Below are 23,877 nucleotides of genomic sequence, written 5' to 3'. Positions count from 1 at the left end.
GTTGAAGGGTTATCTTTAGGCCTTTCTTAGTTGCAAGTAGCAGTCTGCCTCCTCTTTTTTTAGGTCTGGGGATCGAGAATATGTCGTATATTTGTGTGGGAAGTTGATTTATAAGTGCTGTGTCCGTGGATTTTAGCCATATCTCTGTGATAGCACAGATGTCAGGATTGGCCTCTGAGAGATAATCATTGAGTATTTGAGATTTTTAGAGAGTGATTGGGCATTGAAAAGGGTCAGGGTGAATAGTGAGAGGCCTAACAGTTGTGTGAACGGTGAGAGAATGATAGGGATTAGCCTCTTCTGTTGGATGGTGTGAAATGGGGGAGGCTTCTCTTTATTTCTGAGGTGTTTGTTGATGATGGGGATGTTAAAGGAGTGCATTTTTAAGTGGGGAAGTGAGCTGGGCGCACAAAGGGATGGGCCCCTTTGTTGCGCTCCTTTGGTGCGCGGCGCGCAGCGCCGGAGAGAAGAAGAAATTTAAAGCCACTCTGTGCTGCTGCTGATTGGTTGGCGGGGGGAGCCGCCGCGATTGGCAGGAGCCCGGAGGCTGGCTCAAGGGCCTGCAAAGCATCTCGGAAGGTGAGCGGGTGAATCGACGCTGTGGGCTCGTGGTAGGCGGCAGCCCTGCTGGGGAAGGCGTGCAGGTAAAGTGGCCTTACCCCGGCGGGTCTGAGGCACCGACTGCGCAGCCCAACCTTGCTGCGATCGACGGTGCAGGAAGGAGATGGCGCCGGAGAGAAGAAGAAATTTAAAGCCCCTCTGTGCTGCAGCTGATTGGTTGGTGGGGGGAGCCGCCGCGATTGGCTGGAGCCCGGAGGCCGGCTCAAGGGCCTGCAAAGCGTCTCGGAAGGTGAGCGGGTGAATCGACGCTGTAGGCTCGTGGTCGGCGGCAGCCCTGCTGGGGAAGGCGTGCAGGTAAAGTGGCCTTACCCCAGCGGGTATGAGGCGCCAACTGCGCCTGATATTCGTTACAGAATATTCGTAATGGGATAATTAAAATCTTGATAAGGCCAGGGGCCTTAGATAAAAGGCTGATTGATTTTTAATGTGAAAGTGTCTGCTGCCTATAAATCAAAGAAGAGCTAGGGGTGGGTGGGAGGGACGGAAAGACAAACACACACAAACTAAGCTTTTTCCTATCTTTTGGCTAGTTTTTATAACTAACACAAACAAACAAATAGAATAACATCAAATAGTTAAAAACTCATACAAAAATGTTTGCAACACCCAATGTCAAAACAGACATATCAAATAAAACCCAATAATTAAAACTTGTAAGGATTTTTAAAAATTCCCACTCTCCATACCTGGGAACTTGATTTCCAGATCCTCTGAGATTGTCATAGAAACATGACGGCAGAAAAAGACTGTATGGGCTATCCAGTCTGCTCATTCATCTAATTAATTTAACCACTTTCTTAGAGATCCCCAGTATTTATCCAATGCTTTCTTGGATTAGCAGGCAGAGAGGAATGGGGGATATTGCTTACACATGTGATCTCCTTCTCTTATCCAAGCACACAATGCTCTTTCACCCATCCATACACACACACACACACACATTCTCTCTCACACCCACCCATACAATGCTCTTTCACTCATCCATACACACACAATGCTCTCTCTCTCTCTCTCATATATACACACACACACACACAAAATGCTTTCTCATCCACCTGTGATGGGGCTTTGCCAGTCAGGATTCCTCTCCTGGCATTAACCTCATCTTTTTGGGGAAAGGCTTGTCTAGGATATAAAAATCCCCATGAGCATGCTCAGTTTTCAGTGGATTAGTAGATTACAGAAGGTAGAGATCATCCCTGGATCTAGGGCAACTCTGGTGAGTTGAAGGTGTACTATTGCTTTTGAGAAGATTTTTGTTTAAAGATTAATCAGTCCAGCAGGAAGGGCATCCCCTCCCCGTATCCCAACTGGCTGTATCAAAAGATCTTTTTGCCCAGAGGCTACCTACTAAGGATGTGCATTTGTTTATAATGAAAGTGCAAAAGTCACGAATAAGGCTAATTTGTTTCATTCGGGGGGGGGGGGGGGGGAAACAAAGAAACCTTATTCATTTGTTTCATTTTAAACAAATGCATCGGGCTTAGGTCAGGCCCAAAGCTGAAGCCTTGCTAGACCTATGCCCTAGGTGAGGCCCAGGCTTCGGGCCTAGAGCGAGACACCGGTGTTGTGCTCAGGCATAAGCCAAGGCCCAAAGCAAGGACTGCGACTTAGGCCCAAGCGTGATGCTGGGGTTTTGGTGGAGGCCCAAAGCTGGGGTCTCAGCCAAAACCCCTGAAAATTTTAAACAAAAACAAAACCTTATCTGATCTGTAGGGTATCATCTGGGGTCTTGGTCCAGATCCAGGCCCCTATGCTGTCACATGATCCAGAGGCTGGGTCCCACCACCAGCTGGGGCCTCGGCCCAGACCCAGGCCCAATGCCACAACATGACCCGGAGGCCAGGTCCCAATGCTGGGGCCTCAGCCCGGACCCAGGCCTGATGCTGCGACACAACCCGCAGGCCAGGTACCAATGCAGGGGCCTTGGCCTAGGCCAGGGCCCAAGCACAGGCCCAACGCCATGACCCGATCCAGTGGTACATTAAAATGGCACCATCCGATGGGGTAAATGTGCTGGAGTTTAACTCTGGCGTGGCCCGAGCAGACACCATCAGTGTATTTTGGGAAGAAGAAAGAAAAGGATGCATGAAGAGAAGTTTCCAGGCCTGGGCCAAGGGCCCAGTGTCGGGACTCAGCCTTCTGGACGAGGCCCTGGCATCAGGCCTGGGTCCAGCCGAGATTCTGGCATCAGGTTCTGGCTTCCGGGTTGGGTTACAGTGTTGGGCCTGGGTCCAGCCGAGGTTCTGGCGTCGGAATCCTGCCTTCAGGCCGGGTTGCGGCATTGGGCCTGGGTCCAGTCGAGGCCCAGGCATTGGGACTAGGACTAGGCTAAAGCCTCGGACTTGCATACGTCGAGGCCACAGCTATCTGTTGCAGCCTTGGCCTACGCAAGTCTGAGGCTTCGGGCCTAGGACTAGACTGAAGCCTTAGCCTACACAAGTCCGAGGATCCCCACCGGACTGGGTAAGTGGGGGCCGGGTGGGATCCTGGCCCCCTGCATTTTTCCGGGAGGGTGGGAGGGAGGGCTCGTTTTTGGTTTTGGCAGTGTAGGATAAACATGTTCTTGTTAAACAGGTTGTGCAGCTCAGCTTTCTGGCTCCCTGCCAGGATTACGGCAGTCTGATCAATCGCCTACATGCCAGGGACAGGATGAGTCCGAGTGGGCAGTAGCAACTGTTGACACATAACATGGGGGGATAGTGATCAATCATTTCTCTCTCACACGCACACTTGTTTACGGCACAGTATAAAAGAGCTGGACTTTCCAGTGTCCAGCGGGAGTAGGAGATATTGCCTCTATAGACGTATAGAGTGCTGGACACTGAAAACCCCCTTCTCGCCTTTGCTGACCTGACGACTCCTCGATACAAGGCTGATAACACGAAGGGTGCTGGATGGCATATGCAATCATGTGGTATGTAAATAACTTTCTGTAAATAACGTATATTTCCATGATGTCACATTAATAAATGATGTCATAGATATTGTGTCAGAGTACCTTACTCTCTCATTCCCAACATTTGGCGTCACTGAACAGGATGTCTCTATTTAAAAGGAAAAACGGAAAAGAGACATCCGAACCACCAAGCCCAGTGGATCTAAAAATTCCCGGATGGGAAAAAACCCCATATAAAATGTTGGCCCATGAATGGGCTACGAATACAGGGCTCACGGAGGCTTGGGATATAGGAGGAGAACCTTTAGATATTGTAAATCAACTCCAACAGGTCCCTGTAATAAAAGGAAAAGAATTGGAGACAGTGGGACGGAGAGGATGGGCAGTATTAACAGGATATAAGAAATGTCATGAACAAAAAAGCGTGTTGCAAGAGAAATTAGTTGAACTAGAGTGAGAGATAGACAACCTCCTCAAAGATAATGTTATGCTTAGGTGTCACTTAGAGACGTTTAAACAGAAGGCAGAACATTATCAGACGGTAGCCGAACGAGCCGCTGTGCGGGTAGCACAACACAAATATAGAAAACGAAGAGGAAGAGTAAATAATTCTAAAATACGAGCATGTATTATGAAAGATGATTGGGATCCAGAGATACGGGACGGGGACATATGGGACTCTACGGACAGTGAGGAGGAGGCAGTAATACCCCCTCCCCCCTGTAGAGCAAGCCTTTCCCATAGTCAGGCGTAAATTAAAGCAGACCAGCGATGGTAGAGCTATAGAACAGGAGGGTACACAAGTAATGGAGGACTTCACCCAACAAGAAGTAAGTGAGATATTGGATCGCATGGGGCAAAAACCAGGAGAACCTATTGACCGCTAGAGATGTGAATCGTGTGCCAGATCGTCTTAACGATCAGATTCGGCTGGGGGGCGGGGGGAAATCTGATCGTTAAGATATGTGAATTGGAATTGTTTCTGATTCCAATTCACATCGCTAATTTTTTTTTTAGGGAGGCCCGCGCAGCTAAAAAAAAACAACCCACCAGACCCTTTAAATCGACCCCACCCTCCCGACCCCCCCAAAACCTTTTAAAATTACCTGGTGGTCCAGGGGGGCCTCGGGGGGCCTTGGGGAGAGATCCAGGGGTGCCTCGGGGAGAGGAGAGATCCAGGGGGGCCATCGGCGCCATTTTGGCTGCCACTAATTAAAATGGCGCCGATGGCCCAATAAAAAGAAAAACCCACCCGACCCTTTAAATTGACCCCCCTTAGCCTCCCCCACCCTCCCGACCCTTTTTTTTTAGGGAAGCCCACGCCACTAAAAAAAAACAAACCACCCGACCCTTTAAATTGACCCCACCCTCCCGACCCCCCAAAACCTTTTAAAATTACCTGGTGGTCCAGGGGGGCCTCGGGGGGCCTCGGGGGCCTGATGAGTAAAGATGGCCGGCGCCATCTTTAAAGATGGCGCCGGCCATCCAGTGGGCCTCCCTAAAAAAAAAGGGTCGGGAGGGTGGGGGAGGCTAAGGGGGGTCGATTTAAAGGGTCGGGTGGGTTTTTCTTTTTATCGGGCCATCGGCGCCATTTTAATTAGTGGCAGCCAAAATGGCGCCGATGGCCCGAGAGCGGGAGATCGCGCCGGGCCCCCCCCCCCCCCACTGGACCACCAGGTAATTTAACATTTTGGGGGGGTTCAGGAGGGTGGGGGAGGGTAAGGAATTGGTTTTAAAGGGTCGGGGTGGGTTTAGGGGTTGTTTTGGTGTGCCGGTTTTCCCGCCCTCCCCCAAATAATTCCCGTGCCCTATTTAACGATACAATACAAATGCCCCTGACGATAAATCGGGGGCATTTGTATTGTATCGTGCACTCTAACGATTTAGGACGATTTTAAAATTATCTGACGATAATTTTAATCGTTCAAAAACGATTCACATCCCTATTACCGCTGGCTAGTGAGATTATATGAATCGGGGGCAGGAGACATTATGATTGATCAAAAAGATGTTAAAAGATTCACTATGATTTCTACCGATCCCGAGGTAAGGGCAGCTATCAGAACAGTAGTTTGGCAAGGGGACATGACGGACTTGTTTCGAGTAGTTGCCGCTGCCACTAAAATAAGGTATAGCACTGTATTAGATTGGCCCGTCAGTAACAAACCATTATATAATATGCATGATATCATACAGCGTATCAAAGAAATTACCATGCAAACATGGTGTCTGAGGAATTTGCAGGGAGATTTCCTGGACCTACCTCTGCCCGGTACGGCTCGGGCAGAGATTATGCGTAGTCGTACCGTAATCCCGGCACACAGACCCATTATGTTGACCTTGCTATTAAATACGGCCGGGAAGAAAATTGGAGATTTGATTCGAGCAATCAGAGAGGTCCTAGATTTAGGGATACAAGAGTGCAATGCGCTCTTGACTTTCACAATGACTTTCACATTAAAAGGCGAAGTATGTGACAGAGGAGAAGGTATTCGAAAGGGATACAGGGATCTCCGAAACCGAGATACAGACGCCCGGGTGTCAAGGAGAGATATGTTTGCAGCATTAATAGCTGCCGGAGTGGCTAAAGAGAAAATAGATGGTATTCCAACCAAAGACATGTATAAATTGTATCTGCAAAAATGCAAGGGTAAACAAAAGAAAGTTTACGCGGAAAGGGAGGAAGACTGGGGAAAAGTGTTACTAACAAAGATGAACCAATTGTTGCAAGATAAAAAAGAGCAAGAGGTAAATGCTACAAACCCCTTCATAAACGAGTCTTAGTCCGTACAACCCAGCGCCCCACCTCAGGAGGCCAATAGTACCAGACTTATCCTGGGCACAATAGGAAAAAGGCCATACCCCCCAAATCGCTGCCGTCACCGTGGATAATCGCCCCCATATTGGGGTAGAAATACAATGGCGAAATGGGGCACAGCAGGTGATGGCTTTAGTAGATACGGGGGCGGAGGCCACTTTAATATTTGGAAATCCCAAGAAACATGGGGGGCAAAAGGTAGAATTAGCGGGTCTTGGAGGAAAAACTGTGATAGGAAAACAAACCATAATTTCTTTAGTCGTGGGAGGATACAAAATTGCTCAAGCTAAGGTAGTAATTGTACCCATTAAGGAATATATAATTGGGATGGATCTGTTACAGGGACTTAAGTTGAATACAACATGTGGGCAAATGGTGTTTGGAAAGGCGCCAAGTAAGCAAGTAGCATTTGAAAACAATAGACCAGTATATCTATCCAGAACAATATAGTGGGTAGAACTGTGGGACCAGAAATAGCTTTGCCTAAAACAAGGGGTCCGGTATGCCAAAAGCAATACTGGATACCTGGAGGACATAAAGAGATAACAGAAACAATTAAGGATTTACAGGAAGCGGGGGTGCTAATTCCAACCACTAGCGGTTGGAATAATCCCATCTGGCCAGTGAAGAAATCAGATGGTTCGTGGAGAATGACAATAGATTACAGGGCTTTGAACAAAAATACGGACCCTCTGACTGCTGCGGTCCCCGATATTGTAACATTGGTAGAGCAGATACAGCAACATTCGGGGAAGTGGTACGCCGTAATTGATTTAGCAAATGCTTTTTTCACAATTCCTATCTGTAAAGAAAACCAAGAACAATTTGCCTTCACTAGACTACCTCAGGGATTCTTACATAGCCCTACCATATGTCACCGGAGGGTGGCAGAAGATTTAGAGAGGTATGATTGTCCAAAAGACATACAATTAACTCATTACATTGATGATATATTAGTACAAGGGGATACAGAAGAGCAAGTAGCGATAGCTCTAGCACAAGTAGTAGAAAATATGGAGAATAGAGGTTGGAAAATTAACAAGAATAAAATACAAGGACCTAGCAACACTGTGAAATTTTTGGGGATACAGTGGTCGAATGGTAAAAGAGAAATCTTACCAAAGGCAAAGGATAAGATATTGTTTTCCCCGCCGCGGAATCAAAAAGAAGCCCAGAAGTTTATAGGACTATTTGGATTCTGGTGACAGCACATTCCACATTTGGGGCAAATATTGTCCCCATTGTATAAAGTCACTCAAAAAAAGGAAAAATTCGAATGGGGACGATTACAACAAGATGCTTTTGATCAGGCTAAGGTCGCTATCCAAACAGCATTAGACTTATGGCCTATCAGGGAGGGGCCAGTAGAATTACAAGTTTCATTTTCATCTTGTCATGCGGACTGGAGTCTGTGGCAGAAACAAGTCAGTAAACGAGTACCATTAGGGTTTTGGAGCAGGAAATTACCTGATACTGCATGGCAGTATTCAGCCTTTGAGAAGCAGTTACTAGCATGTTACTGGGCTTTGTTAGACACGGACCAATTAACTCAGAACCATGAAATCTTTATGCGCCCTTTAATCCCAATTATGCAGTGGGTACACAGCACCCCGCATACCCATCGGTTAGGGTATGCGCAAGAAGCTTCCATTGTAAAATGGAAATGGTATATCCAGGACAGGGCGAAATCAGGCTTGGCTGGGCACTCCATGCTCCATGAACAGGTAGTGGAAATTCCTATTAATCAAGAAAAAGAACAGATAGAAACATTGGATATTCCTCCTTCTCCGGTTACTACCGGGGTACCATTCAACCAATTACCCAAAGAACAGCAGTTACATGCTTGGTTTACAGACGGTTCGGCTAGAATGAAGGGAACCGAGCGATTATGGAAGGCTGTAGTGTATAATCCCCATACAAACGAAGTAAGTCAGGAGGAAGGGAAAGGCAAATCTAGCCAGTTTGCGGAACTTTATGCCATATGGATGGCTTTACAAAAGGGAAACTGATTGCCACAGTTATACTGACAGTTGGGCAGTCATGAAAGGAATGACTCAGTGGATGGCAAAATGGCATAAAGATCAATGGAAGATACATCACCGCCTGGTATGGGGCACTGACATTTGGCAAAAAATCTGGGATGAGTGTCACAAAAAGCATGTTACAGTGTTCCATGTAGACGCACATGTGAAAGATGTTTCTTTATCTAATCTGTCCAATTCCATTGCAGATAAACACGCAAAAATCCGAGCCAGTGTCACGACCACAAACGAGCAGGGGCTATGGAAATGGGCACACGAAAAAAGTGGCCACTTGGGGGCAGAAGCTACTCACAGGTGGGCCCAAGCCAGAGGGATACCAGGATCCCTCGCTGATTTTCAAAACATACTCACACAATGTGAATATTGTCAGTTGACACATCCAAGGTCACCACAAGCAATTGAGCAGGGGCATATCCATCGTGGTTTAAGTCCTGCCACTATTTGGCAAATAGATTTTATAGGCCCTTTACGAAAATGTGGAGGAGATGTATATTTATGTACGGCAGTAGATACATTTAGTGGAATCATGATGGCTGTGTCTGCACCAGAGGCTAATCAGAAAGCTACGTTAAAACTTTTAAATGAAATGAGCCGGTATTATGGAATACCAAAACAAGTTCAGAGCGATAGAGGGACTCACTTTACTGATAACTTAGTGCAGCAATATGCTAGAGACAACTACATTGAATGGATCTTTCACAGTCCATATTATCCGCAAGCTGCCGGCCTTATTGAGCATATGAATGGGTTATTAAAAAATATGTTACGCTCTCTTACAAAATCTGCCACCATGAAGGAGTGGAAATCTGTATTGTCCACAGCTATACAGTTGCTAAATAGTAGACCTTTAAAAAAGGACGGAAAGACTCCTTTCCAGAAGTTATATAATCAGGAACCCGCTTCTACTCAGATCCGAAATATCATTTGCTGGGCCACGGCTTCGGGAAACGTCGAATTGCCCCGCCAAAATAGTTATGAAGCTGCGGGATATGATGTAACCAATCCCACCGCTATAGTGATACCTCCCCATGAATCTTTATTGTATGATTTACAGATTGGGTGCAGCATCCCTAAGCAACATTTCGGATGGCTATGTATTCGATCTAGTTGGGCAAAACAAGGCATAACTGTATTGGGGGGAATCATTGATTCTGACTACCGTGGTCCCATATATGTACTGTATCACAACTTGATGAATAAAGAAATTTACATTCCTTCTCAAACCAAAATGGTACAATTGATTATTATTCCCTATGTAACAGACCAAATGGTATGGGGAATTCCCAATTCCACTCCCCGAGGACAAGATGCCTTTGGAAGCACCTCCAATCCAAGTAAACTACATCCAGGAGCTAAAATATGGATCTTCACGCCTCATAGAGAACCTAGGAAAGGTGAAATTTTAGCTGTTGGCAAAGATGCAGTACTGACTGTACTACCAGAAGAAGATGAACATTGAATACAGGTACCCAGTATGCGATGTAAACTAAGGGAATAACTAACAATGTGTTCTCTCGCTACAGGTTGGCTTGCACCTCTCGTTTATGGCGATCAACCTCTTTGCCATCATTGGTATGGTGCACACCCTATATCAGCCTGTAGAAGTAACCTCTGGACGGGGGACTATCAAGTGGAAGAACAGCACCTCCTCTCGGACACAGGATAATTTCACATGTACAGCATACGATGCTTGTGTGGTTTGGAACATCACCACAACTGCAAAAGTAGTGAAAGCAAAGACAACACAGGACAAAACCACTAGATTACTCGTTAAGTATCGCATCGGGGATCAGTTTTCTATAGCCAGTTACACCGCCATACAGTGTCGTAACTATTCGGCTCCTTTTCTACAATATACCCGAGCTATGTGGAAGGAGAAGATATGTAATTCCACCCCAGTCCAATCACTCAATATGACACTTACTAGTATTAATGACTGGGTGCTAGTATGTGAAAATGCTACTGTAATTACAAATCGGGCCCGCTTTGGGTACTTTTGGATGATGCTACCTATAAAAGAAGTTACTAGTCATTCCCAGCTGGTGGTCCAATTCCCCGAGACATGCATGCCTTTTATACATTATGTTACAAAACATGTGTTGAAATTTAACATAACATTTCCCCACAGACCCAAACTTACACGATATAAACGAGAATGGTATGATACACTATTGGGAGGATTGGGTACAGGAATGGGAGCATTAAATACTATGGACATAGAGGTATTAGCGAACAGAATTGCCATGGCCGGAGGGGATACAGGCCTCATCACTAACATTATTGCAAATTGGATTCCTGACCCCGCACACATGCCACAGTATGTGCAGAAGTATTTGCATTTAAATAATGATTTGGTTATAGAAGGGTGGAATGCCACTTGGGAAATGGGACATAATCTGACTGCATTTGTTAATTGGACACAATCCCGTATGCAAGCTTTGTATCTACAACAACAGATAGAGATGATACAAACCAAACTATACATGAGTATTTCTCCTATTTGGAAGGAATTGTTCCAATCATATGTACCATACCAATATCCTGTAGGTTGGCTGCCACAGCCACAGTATACGATATGCGACACAAATTGGTATACAGGTCGAATCACATTTTATAACGCCTCCAATACATTAACAGATACTGTACGTAAATTTACATCACTTCCTTTCCCAGTCTATCTTCCTGAAAGAGGAAGTGTGCTAATACAAGTTTTGCATACTAACAATTGGATACGGACCACCAATAATCACACTATTGACAATACAATATGTACCCCTACACTAATGGTATTGGCTTGCCCTTTAATGTATTCCACATTACCCGATGATTGCTCGTTGCAGCAACCTTTGGCACACTGTAGCCTTCTAATATTACCTGATGATGTAACTGGTTTCATAATTCCATTCCCTGAAACTGTATGTGTATATAATTTGACTTTTATAGGATGCCTGTATAATGTTACTTGGTTTACTTTTGGTTCTCGACAATATTATTTACCACCAATGGACATTGCTGATGCGCAATTGGGGGTAAAGTTGGACTTATCATTCTTTAAGACACCATTGTTGGATTTGACTAAACTGCAAAAGGTATTGAATACCTCAGATTTGTTGAAACAGACCCTGAGACATGTGGACATTGCTGTAACTGGTGCCCTGCTTCGAGCGGACTTTGCCAAGGAACACCTACATTTACAACAACAATTGATAAAAGACACCTCTCATTCTTGGTGGGATGTGTTTTTCAGACGTTCCTTTACTGCTACAATGACTCTGAATTGGATTTTTCATCCTATCCTTATTGTAATGTGTGTATGCCTCCTGTGCCTAGTGTGTACATATTATCTTACCTATCGAGTGCATAAAATAGCACATCAAAGTAAATATACCACTACAGTGGCTTCGTATGCAGTGGTCCCTGCATTGGAGAATGATTGATCAAGGGTGGAGTGTAGGATAAACATGTTCTTGTTAAACAGGTTGTGCAGCTCAGCTTTCTGGCTCCCTGTCAGGAATAAGGCAGTCTGATCAATCGCCTACATGCCAGCGACAGGATGAGTCCAAGTGGGCAGTAGCAACTGTTGACACATAACATGGGGGGATAGAGATCAATCATTTCTCTCTCACACGCACACTTGTTTACGGCACAGTATAAAAGAGCAGGACTTTCCAGTGTCCGGCGGGAGTAGGAGATATTCCTCTATAGACTTATAGAGTGCTGGACACTGAAAACCCCCTTCTCGCCTTTGCTGACCTGACGACTCCTCGATACAAGGCTGATGACACGAAGGGTGCTGGATGGCATATGCAATCATGTGGTATGTAAATAACTTTCTGTAAATAACGCATATTACCATGATGTCACATTAATAAATGATGTCATAGATATTGTGTCAGAGTACCTTACTCTCTCATTCCCAACAGGCAGTTTTGGGTCTTTTTTTTTAATTGCTTGATTCATTTTTTTCACACGAATGAAATGAATCAAGCAATCCATGAACTGAAATTTGTGGGGAAAAAAGCCTCTTGAAAATGGGTTTTTTTTCCCTGCCCATCCCCACCTGTTACCAGCTAGAGTGAGAAGAAGCTGTGGTTGAAGAAGAGAATCCAGAGATTTGAGGAGGCTTCTGAGACGTTTAGATGACAGTTGAAGTTGTTTACTTGTTGGAACCCTGTTTGAAGTTTTTTGTGCTTGGGAATACTTATTTTTTGTATCTGTTCCAGCTTATGCTGGAGCTTCACTCAAGCTATCGTACCGAACAAGGGGAGGATATTTTTGCTATGGATAAAGGTGCAAGAGAAGGGAGAGTGTTGAGAAGATCTAAAATGGACAAGAAACCATTGTTTTCATTGGTGCTATTTTTGATATTAGTGATTTTGGCCTGGATACTTCTATTTAAGTTACAGTAAACTGATTATTTTGAACATCACTTTGAACTTTGTTTTTTCTTTTGTTCCAGTGCACTGGCTGAATGAGTGGACATGTATGAGTTTTTCTTTCTACCCATTTTGCTACTTTTGGCTTTTTTGCTGTTATATTGGACACTCTTGCACATAGTGGTGATCACAGAGCAAGAGCGTGAGCGTTTAATTGCAGTAGTAACTGATCATACCAACTTCACCCCCCCCCCCCATTCAGACTTGGACCCAGACCCTTAGCCCCTCTGGTTGATACTAAGCACACAAACAGGGGACTTGCTACACACTCATACCCACATGTTTTCTCTCTCTCACCCACCCACATACCTACAAGCTCTTTCTCACCCACCCACCCACCCACTGCTCTTTTTCACTCATACACACATGCTGTTTCACCTACCCACATACTCTCACGCACACATACATGCTGTCCCTCACCTACTCATACACACATAATGTCTGTCATCCAACCACACACACAGTGCTCTCTCTTTCCCACCCACACGTTTTCTGTCAACCACACAGACAGACTCTCTCTCTCCCACCCACATATGCTCTCTCTCACCCACAAAAGTTCACACACACTTCTTCTTTCACTATTCTCTCTTGAACAGCAGCAGCAGTGTCTGTCTTCGGCTCCCGCGGATGATCCAACTGTGGCATTGATGAGAGAGAATCATACCATTCCACTCCTCCCAAGGCCCCACCGGCCAAGCTGCTCCTCCTCTTCCAAAGTCCCTGCCAGCCATGCACCTGATAATGGCAGGGCCACAAAAGCAAGTTTGCTTACAGTAAACGGTTTTTCCGTAGATAGCAGGATGAATTAACCATACTGTCATGGGAACTGTCAATCAGGCCCGGGAGGCGGAGCTTCCAAAGCGATGTCAGAGCTTTGCTCTGAGGCTGCACGTGGTTTCCCGTGCTCGGATCAACTCTCCTCAGTCTGTGATAAAGCAAGTGTCGTTGTACCATAACGACGGTCGACTGTGCAGGGAGGTGGGTGGGTCAGCATGGTTAATTCATCCTGCTATCTACGGAAACACCGTTTACGGTAAGCAAACTTGCTTTTTCCCATCAATAGCATGGCTGAATTAGCCATGCTGTCATGGGAGTCCGAAGCTCCCTAACATGCTGCACTGAATTGTGTCAGTCCATGTAGTGGGTGTGGCGTGTTGGCAATTATGTGCCAGTCGACCCCGCCGATGGCTTCTTCAAGGACTGTAATAACATTCGTCCCAACTTGGCATCTTCCGCTGTCTGCTGGTCTAAGCAGTAATGGGAAGTGAATGTGTGAAGAGATGCCCACGTGGCAGCTTTAGAAATGTCCACTGGTGGAACGTGTTTTAAGTGAGCCAATGAAGCTGCCACCGCCCTGGTTTGATGAGCAGTGGGAAGCGAAGGTAACTTGGACTGCCAATTGTCATAGCAGAAGAGTATACATTGAGTAATCCAGCTAGAGATAGTCTGCTTCGCCACTGGAAGCCCAGGAGCATTTGGATTGAAAGAGACAAATAGTTGTGAAACTCTGTTAGGCGAGTGGGTTCGTTGCTTAAAGTAAGCCAACGCTCTCTTGCAGTCCAATGTGTGCAGAAGTTTTTCTAGTTCTTTCTGATAGGGTTTTGAACAGAACGTAGGTAGTTCTATGGATTGGTTCAGATGAAATTGGGATACCACCTTCTGGAGAAAGGTGGGATGGGTTCGAAGGAGTACTTTATCGTGGTAGAACTGTAGATATGGGATATAATGTACCAAGGCTTGTAACTCGCTAACTCGCAGGCCTATACAGTAAAGCGCGGCCGCGGTTACCCTGCTTCTAACCCGCTTTCTACTCACAATTTGGCCGCGTTAGTCCAACCAGCGATTCACTATCCCTTTTAACCCATCCTTACCGCTTCTTTAAATCAACGGGTAACCCTTTCTGCCCACAGCATGTATATGATATGTAAACGATCGGATTAGCTATTCCCTCCCATACAGTAACGTGCACCCCGATTATCGCCTTTTTAACCTGCAATTTTGCCGCGTGTTTAACCTGCTAATTTACTGCCTACCCTTACCCCTGCGTTAGTGTGGCGTGTCAAGTCAGAGAGACGAAATTTCACGGGCAAACGACCCCCTCACCCCCCGGGACAAGACCTTTAAAGGAGCCAGGATTGGGCAAACTTTCCCCCAGCCCCCCGCTCACCTGCCCTGGTCTCGTCCATGGGTGCCGATCTCCTGTGCGGGCGCGCTGACAGCTCCGGAGCAGGAAGGAAGGACCTGTTGTTTCCAAGCATAACCTCTAAACCTCCATAACTAAACTCTTGCCTGCCCAACCTAAAATCCAACGCACCGGGAAAGCCACGCTTCAGGATCGGGCAAACTTTCCCCCAGCCCCAGCTCACCTGCCCTGGCCGCGTCCATGGGTGCTGGTCTCCAGAGCACCCCCAGTCCTTTCTCCCCTTCTCCTGGGGGCAGCCGGCGGCAAGAGCGAGAGCGGCTTCAGCAGCCCGGGGCGGATCGGGCGCTCCCCATGCAAGGCGCGGCTTCCAGCAGCCCTCGCCGGCGATGGTGAATGAGCGCATGAGCGCACGCCGTGACCTCGGACGTCCAGCCGGGCGCTCAGGTCACGGCGTGCGCTCATGCGCTCATTCACCATCGCCGGCGAAGGCTGCTGGAAGCTGCACCTCGCATAGGGAGCACCCAATCCGTCCCAGGCTGCTGAAGCCGCTCTCGCCGCCAGCTGCCCCCAGGAGGAGGGGAGAGAGGACTTGGGCTGCTCCGGAGACCGGCACCCATGAACGCGGCCAGGGCAGGTGAGCGGGGGCTGGGGGAAAGTTTGCCCGATCCTGAAGCGTGGCTTTCCCGGTGCGTTGGATTTTAGGTTGGGCAGGCAAGAGTTTAGGCTGGCTGATACTTCTCTGATCCTTTTCTTTTGCTTTAAGTTGGGATCCACTTCCTGGTACCTGTCATTTCAAATGTCATTTGAAATGACAGGTACCAGCGCACCCAGGATACTGTATAGGCGCTGTATAGCGCTCTATACAGTAAAATGGATTGTGCTTCATGGACGCTTCTTGGACGCGCTTTGGACGCGGCTTGCATTTGCATGCCATTTAAATACTGTATCAAATGGTATGTGATCCGGACTGTGCTTGCGGCAAACGAGGATGCGCCCGGCACTGCCGCACTTTTTCTACCGCGTCCTTACTGTATCGGCCTGTCGGTGAGCTGACGTGACCGTAACTAGGAAAACTACTTTCCAAGTCAAGTATTTGAGATGCGCCGCTTCCATTGAGTCAAATGGGGGTAGCATCAATTGTTTGAGGACCAGGTTGAGGTTCCATAGTAGGGGGGGTTTTGTGACTGGAGGGTGAAGGTGAGTGAGCCTCCGGAGGAATTGCGAAACCATCGGATGATGGGAGATCGGTTGTCCTTCATGAAGCCGGTGGAAGGCAGCTATGGAACTAAGGTGGACCCGGACGGAAACCGTGGCAAGGCCTGCTGTTACGAGCGCGCACGGGCGCGGTCGTCTCGAGCTGGTGGTGAGCCCTTGGGCCACGGCGAAAGCTAGGGAGGAGCCCCAGCCACACCGTGGGAGGTGAGCTGGGCAGGCATGGTGAGCCAGGCGGGTACAGAAGCAGGCACAGAGTCTGACCCTCAGCCGGACCTGCACGCCCATGGTAGCCAACACTGGGAAGTTGACTGATGAACGGTCCTCCGACTGTTCCCGGCCCTTTCGGACCTGCCGCAGGGAACGGCAATGGGCAGCAGGCCGGACAGAGGCGAGGGCAGACAGAGTCCTTTACACTGAAGACGTCAGACAGGGGCTGAAGCAGACATCCAAGACAGGCTGAAGCAAGACGTTGGAGACATCAGGGCAAAGGCTGAAGCAGACATCGTAGACAAGGCAGGTGTAGACATCGTAGACAAGGCTGGAAGGAAACATGGCACTGTCCATCAGGGCGTCCTACTCAGCCCACCCGCGGGACTGAGTCGCGGACCACCCCGTCCCAGACGCGCCCTACACAGCCCAGGAAGGCTGGTCGCAGACCACGCTGAGGAAAGGAGGGTGCAGAGAAGACAAAGCGGAAGATCCAGGCGAACAGGAACTCCGATGCTGGGATACTGACATCCGAAGCCCCTTCGGCTGGCAGGCAGGGAAGCTCAAGAGCCCGGGGGACGAATTCCTCCTGTTGGCCACTCCAGGGCCCAACAGGACAGAAGGCTCAGGAGCCAGACGAGGACATCAAGGAAAAGCAGGAACTGGATCAGGCACATGAGGAACACATCAAGGCAGACATCAGGAACACAGCAAGGCAGACATCAGGAACACATCAGGTAGTGGATATCCGGACCAAGACAGGACAAGGAGCCATCAATACATGGAGGACCTGGATCAGCAAGGTTACAGGCGACTGTAATGCTCAATCCGCAGGCCAGTTGCAAATGATAAGGAAGTCCTTATATACTGGAGGTAGAAGGCAACTCCCTAGGAGGAGCTTGCCAGGACCGCCCCTCACTGGTCCTATAAATAAGGTGGAGAGCTGCGGGCCGGCCCCTAGGAGAAGGGCGTCGCCAAACAGGAAGTCCAAACGCAGAGGCATGCAAGCCACAGGCACAGCTAGGCCACTCAGGCCCTGGAGCAAGTCCCGGATGGAACACAGGCGAGGCCCTGGCTTCGGAGCGGCCTCCGGTGGAAGGTGAGAGACCACCTGTAGCGCAGCAACAGGGGGGATCGTAACACCTGCTATGTACAAGGTATGTAGATACATCAGGAGTATGTCCGGGGTGCATGTGAGCGGGTCTGTTCCCTTTGACGTGCACCATGCCGCATAGCGTCTCCATTTGAGCTGATAGTTGCATCTCGTGGATGGCTTTCTGGAGGCCAAAATTATGTTTTGTACAGAAACTGAAAATCCCTGTTCAGCGAGAAGGAGCCACTCAACCTCTACGCCATCAGATGTAAGGCGGCATGGAGCGGGTGCAGGAGAGAGCCTTCCTCTTGTGACAGGAGGTCTTCTTGATTCGGTAATCGAAAGGACTCCGCTGTCGAAAGCCGGAGGAGGTGTGTGTACCATGGTTGACGTGGCCACGCTGGTGCCACTAGGATTAATTGTGCGCCGTCTTGCATGCACTTTTGTAGCATTTTGGTAATAAGAGAAATGGGGGGAAATGCATACATTAGGGTTTCTGTCCATGGAATCAGAAAGGCATCCTGGGCAGTCCAGTACAGACTTGGCCAGACCAAGCAGAAACGAGTTGTCTTTCGGTTGAATTCCGTGGTGAAGAGATCTATTGTCAGTGTTCCCCATCTCCGGAAGATCTCTTCTGCTATGATTGGGTTGAGAGACCACTCGTAGGGGTGAAATACCCTGCTCAATTTGTCTGCTCTGGTGTTGGAGATGCCCGATAGGTAGGTAGCTTGCAACTGAATTGAGTGCCGGCTGGCCCATAGCAGAATGGTGAGGGCTTCCCTGCAGAGAACCCATGAGCCCAAGCCGCCTTGTTTGTTGATGTAAAACATGGCTACCTGGTTGTCTGTGTAGACCATTTCCCGATGCCCCTGAAGGTTGGAGACAAAGGTCCGTAACACGTAGCGTATCGCTCGAAGTTCTAGGAGGTTGATTTGATACGATTGTTCCTGGTATGTCCACAGGCCTTGTGTCTGCATGTGGTTGAGATGTGCCCCTCAGCCTTTGCGGGAGGCATCCATAGTGAGTACTGCATTGTGAGGTAACAGTAAGAATGGAGCGCCTTTGCTGAGCATCCGTGCGCGTAGCCACCAGTCGAGTTCCCTGGACATGGCAGGTGTAGGGATACAGCCATCATCATCAGGGGCTGGGAATGTTGTCGCCATTGGCGTTTGAGATCCCATTGGATGTGGCGCATGTGCAGTCTGGTAGTAGCTACTGCATGAATGGCCGCTGCCATGTGTCCCATCACTGTGAGAATTTGAAGAGCCGAAGGCGTCGGTATGCGGTGGAGGCATCGGAAGAGTTGACGCATCGTGATTGTCCTGTCGTGTGGCAAGAAAACTCTGTACTGTGTTGTGTCTAAGATGGCTCCTATGAACTGAATCCTTTGGGTAGGTTGCAGATTGGACTTTTTGTAGTTGATGTTGAGGCCCAACTGACTTAGGTAACAAATCGTATCATGTAGGTTTTGTAGGACGCTATCAGGAGCCAATCGTCCAGGTAAGGAAAAATTATAATTCCCCGCTGCCGGAGGAACGCCACCACCACTGCCATGCACTTGGTGAATACCCTGGGTGCTGTTGAGAGACCGAAGGGAAGTACTTTGTATTGAAAGTGCTGGCCATGAACTTGAAAGGATAGGTAATGCCAGGAGGAAGGATGCATTGGAAAATGAGTGTACGCATCCTTGAGATCTATAGAATACATCCAAACTGTGGGTGGAATCAGGGGCAGTATGGATTTGAGGAATATCATCTTGAACTTTTCCTTGACAATTAATTTGTTGAGGTCTCGGAGGTCCAAGATGGGACGCAGATCCCCGGACTTCTTTGGAATGAGGAAGTATGGGGAGTAGAACCGCATGCCATGGTTGGATGGATGGAGGCGTTGAATCACCTGTTGAAACTGCACGAGGTTGGATCTGGGCCCCCTGGATGTAAGGTGGGGAAGGGGCGGTGAGCTCAGGAAAGGGATTTGATATCTGGAACAGACAATGTCTAGAACCCACTGATCCGATGTTATTGTCTCCCACTGCTGAAGGTGATCTGTTATGCCTCCTGCCTGTACCTGGTGTGATGGTGGCGGAGCGAAGTCTAAAAAGATGGGTTGGACTTCGCTGTGGTAGCGGGTTGTTGTGTTGCTGGACGCTGAGGTCATTGACAGCCTCTGCGGTTTTGGGGTGCTTGTGTTTGTTGCCGTGGAGGAGGCTGATACAGTGGCATCCGATAAGAGGTATACGAACGGTACGGGCGTCGCTGGAAGGATTGTCTTCTGTTCGGGGTATAATAGCCCCTTGACGCTGGGTAGGATTGTGACGTGGTGAGAGATTGTACCGCTACTGACTATTCTTTGAATTGCGCGATTGTCTCCTGGAATTGTGAACCGAAGAGATTGTCTCCTTTGCAGGGTAAATTGGCTAGTTTGTCATGGATATCTGGTCTGATGGAGCTAGAGCGAAGCCATGCGACTCTGCGCACCGCAATAGCTGCCGCCAAAACTCTGGAGGAGGCCTCAAACCACTCATACACGGTACGCAGTAAATGCCGTATGGCTTCTTCGACGTCTTGCATCAAGATGGGATCTGCAGGCTTCGGAGTCTGCGATTCTGAACCCTGTTTAAGGCGCTGTACACATTCATATATATACTGAATGATATAGAATTGATGATGGCCTATCCGGGCAGCTAACATTGAGGCTTGAAAGGTTCTCTTCACAAAGTCGTCCAAAGATTTCAAGTCTCGACCCGGGGGTGGACGAGTGAATCTTTGATTTTTTGGCCCGCGCCATAGCAGATTCCACCACCACGGAGGCATGGGGCAGTTGAGTAGGCATATAGTAGGATGACCTTTGCATCTTAAACTGCCGGTAGCGTGAAGGGTGACTCCCACGAACGTTCGAGTACCGAATCTAGAACCTTATGTTCTGGTAACACTGTTGGTTCTGTGGGAAGGTCGAAGATTTTGAACAATCCTAGGGTGTCAGCTCTAGGGTCTGGTATCTTTTGTATATCGAGTACCGATCCCATTTTTTCCAAGAATTTTGGATAAGTAAGGTCCTCGGGCGGAGAGTACGGTTCAGCAGGTTGCTCTTCTGGCTCCGAGGGATATCCCGTCGACGAGTCGAGAGTTGTAGTGTGACCCGTAGGTGACATGGGATGGGAAGGAAAGTCCTGAGGTGTCGGTACTGTGATGGGGATGGGAATGTTAACCGGAGTCGGTGGTAAAGGTGTCGGTGAGGCCTGCACTGATTGTTGCGGAGACGATGGTGCTGTACTTGGAGAACTGACCGGCAACTTGTAGGTGGCTTGCATGATTTCAAAAAACCCCGCCAGAGTAGTAGATAAAGTGGAAACCGCCTCCTGTGTCTGAGGAGGCATGACCGGTCAGTGCGTCGTGCCCCGGCATGGCAATACTGCTAATAGTATATCAGAGTCCGGAGGGGGCGTATTAGTATCCTGGGTATGAGGGGAATCCAGCGCCTTCCTTTTCTTTGAAAGCGGTTCTTGTAAACCATTTCCACTAGAGTGGGTTTTTGAGATCGACGACATGTCCAAGTAGACCTTGAGAGATGAGGAGGACGAGGAGAGAGAGCGAGGAGTCGGCACCAAAACTAGGTCTTTGCTGGAGTCCGGCGAGAAATCCAAAGGCCAAGATCCCTCTCCATGGGAAGTGTGATGTCTCTTCCGAGGTTGAGGGGCAATAGAATGTCGATCCCTAGCCTTCTTCCTCATCTTAGTGGCCACAGTAGGTACTTGTGGCTGTAGTGTTGCAGAAGCGATGGTGTGCGTCTTTACCTGCGCCGATTGTGTCGTGGTCTTTTTTGAGGCCGACTCAGTAGGCCTGTTTCGCGTCGATGTGTTGACGTGGTGAGATGCGTCGATTGCGTCGATGCAGTTGGTGTCGATCAGTGCGTCAGCATCGACTCATGGCGTGATTTCGGCTCTTCCGGCACCGTCGACACATGCACCGGAGGACGTGATGGTACAGATGGCGGCGTCTGTGGCGTGTCGATCGAGGGGGTAGACACGGCCTGCACTGTGGCATTCTGCATCGAAAGCCTTTGAGCCCCGGGCTCAACTGACGGCCGCTTCGTCGACGCGTACGACTCCCTTCGACTCCTTATTCAGTTCCGAGTAGAGTCCCTGCCTCTGGACGTCTCCGGACGAGTGTCCTGTCTGAGATGTCCTCCAGGCCTGGAAGTAGAAGGCTCAACAGAGGCTGCTCGATGCTGCTGGGGAGGCGCCGTTGAGGCCGGTCCCGGCGATGATCGTGCCTCGGTTGGGGGGGGGGGGGTGTGGCATATGATCCACCCCAGCCTAGTTTTAGGGCCTCGATCTTGTCGGCTCTCTGCCGACGCGCCCGTGGAGACATTTTACCATAGTGGGAGCAGGTGGCTATCGGGTGGTCTGGGCCCAGACACCGACAGCACCTCTCGTGTCCATCCGTCCGGGACATCACCTTACCACAGGCGCAAGGCTTAAAGCCTGATGGACGAGGGTCCTTTCTGTCCTTTATCGTCTTTTTTTTTTTGACAAAACTGAGGAGGTCTGGAGCTCTGCGTGCGATCCCGCGCATGGATAAAACAAACTGAGGAGAGTTGATCCGACCACGGGAAACCACGCGTAGCCTCAGAGCAAAGCTCTGATATCGCTTTGGAAGCTCTGCCTCCCAAGCCTGATTGACAGTTTCCATGACAGAATGGCTAATTCAGCCCTGCTATCTACGGGAAATGCTCCTCCTCTTTGTGCTCCAGCAGCCACAATGCTCCTCCTCTTCTTGCTCCACCAGCTGCAATGCTTCTCCTCTTCCTACCCCGCTGGCTGCAATGCTCCTCTTCCTGCCTCGTCGGCCAAGCTACTGTTTCCAGCAGGGCCACACTGCTCCGCTTGGCCTACTATTCTGCTAGGCCTATAAGACGGGGATGTCACTGCCAGCCACCAGCACCTCAGTTAATGTCATCAACAAAAGGCCACGAAGTCAGGCCATTGTTGATTTCATCATTGTAAGGCACTAGCAAGCCAAAGACAATGGGGAAAATTGAGTAGGAGGAGGACCAGAAATAGCCTGTCATCCGGCCGGGTTTGGCCCGCAGGCAGTAGTTTGCCCACTCCTGGTTTTGATGGCCTGTTACCAACAAAACCAATCTTTCCCCTGAAGATAGAGGGTAAGGTCTGATATGGATTAGAGTTTAAATACACACACTCGCATTACAGTAGGATTAGTTTGAGAGGAGTAGGGGTCAAACTGATAGTACATTTTATTGCCATTCACTTAAAATTTCTGTAGGAAACAAATATTACACAGTACCAAATTGTAAGAACATAGTTTTATTTTCTTAGAAACACTTTAAATCTTCATGGTCTTTTTTTAATAAATGCACATAAATTAATAAATAACAAAAAGAATGGTGGTTATTCAGTATTATGGATAACAAATAAGGGATAAAGGAAAACAATATATATATTATAAAGTGCCTTTCAAACAGCTATCTCCCACTTTAACATTATTGAAGAGATTGAATCTCTCTGTCTCCATTCTCTTTATACAATATAAAAGTTAACCGTTCTTTAAAATTCCAATATTAGCGGCACAGGGAGGTTCGAGCCGACCACCGGCTCTAAGAGCCCGAAGACTGCACACCCCCTCCCCCACTGAAAGAGAAGCAGCGCAGGACTGGCAGCGCTGAGCACTGCCCCTACTTGCAGCCCGCCCACTGCCCACCCACCTTCGCCAACCAGATTGCCACGGTGCCCACACTGAGGAGGTAAGAGAGCAGCTTAGGGAGGCTTGAGCCGACCACTGGCTCTTGGAGCCTGAAGACTGTGCCCCCTCCCCCATTGAAAGAGAAGCAGAGCAGGACTGGCAGCACTGAGCACCGCCCCTGTTCTCAGCCTGCCCACCATGCCAATCAAATTGCTACGGTGCCCATGCCGTAGGGCACGAACATGAAGGAGCACAACAAAGGATCCTTCCCCTTTGTACGCCCCTTTGTGCATGCCTAATTAGTGCCTCCAATCCACACTCCCACTTGCATCATGGAAAACTGTGAGCACAATTTGTCAGCTCCCCTATCCCACTTCCCTATTCTTATTATCACTGGCCAGGGTCGCTATGGTGATGAAGCAGTCAGACGGCCCTTCCACCACACACAAGAGCCCTCACCAACATTAATCTAACCAACATGCACCCGATTTCTATACCTACCAACCTATTCTTCATTGTCATCAATGGACAAACTCTCAAAAAAATCCGCCATCATCTACGACCTCCTAATCTCTGGAACCTATGATTATTTATGTGTCACCAAAACCTGTTTGAAAGACTATGATACTCCCATCCTCAACCACTGCTGCCCACACAACTTCTCACACTTTCCTAGTCCTCGAATAGAATGATGAGGAGGA

At 48.5% G+C, this 23,877-nt stretch overlaps 1 protein-coding gene across 1 annotated transcript; it reads left to right on the top strand.

Annotated features, from left to right (window-relative positions):
• The first annotated feature begins 5,605 nt into the window (after window positions 1-5,605).
• LOC115100764 lies at window positions 5,606-8,347 on the top strand. Its single transcript, XM_029619612.1, is given in 2 exon segments — window positions 5,606-6,268; window positions 6,851-8,347. Coding segments are annotated over 2 exon segments (2,160 nt in total).
• The last annotated feature ends 15,530 nt before the right edge of the window (window positions 8,348-23,877 follow it).

This window comes from Rhinatrema bivittatum, chromosome 1 (assembly GCF_901001135.1).
Source record: "Rhinatrema bivittatum chromosome 1, aRhiBiv1.1, whole genome shotgun sequence".
Lineage (NCBI taxonomy): Eukaryota > Metazoa > Chordata > Amphibia > Gymnophiona > Rhinatrematidae > Rhinatrema > Rhinatrema bivittatum.
This window is presented reverse-complemented; position numbering and strand designations above follow the sequence as displayed.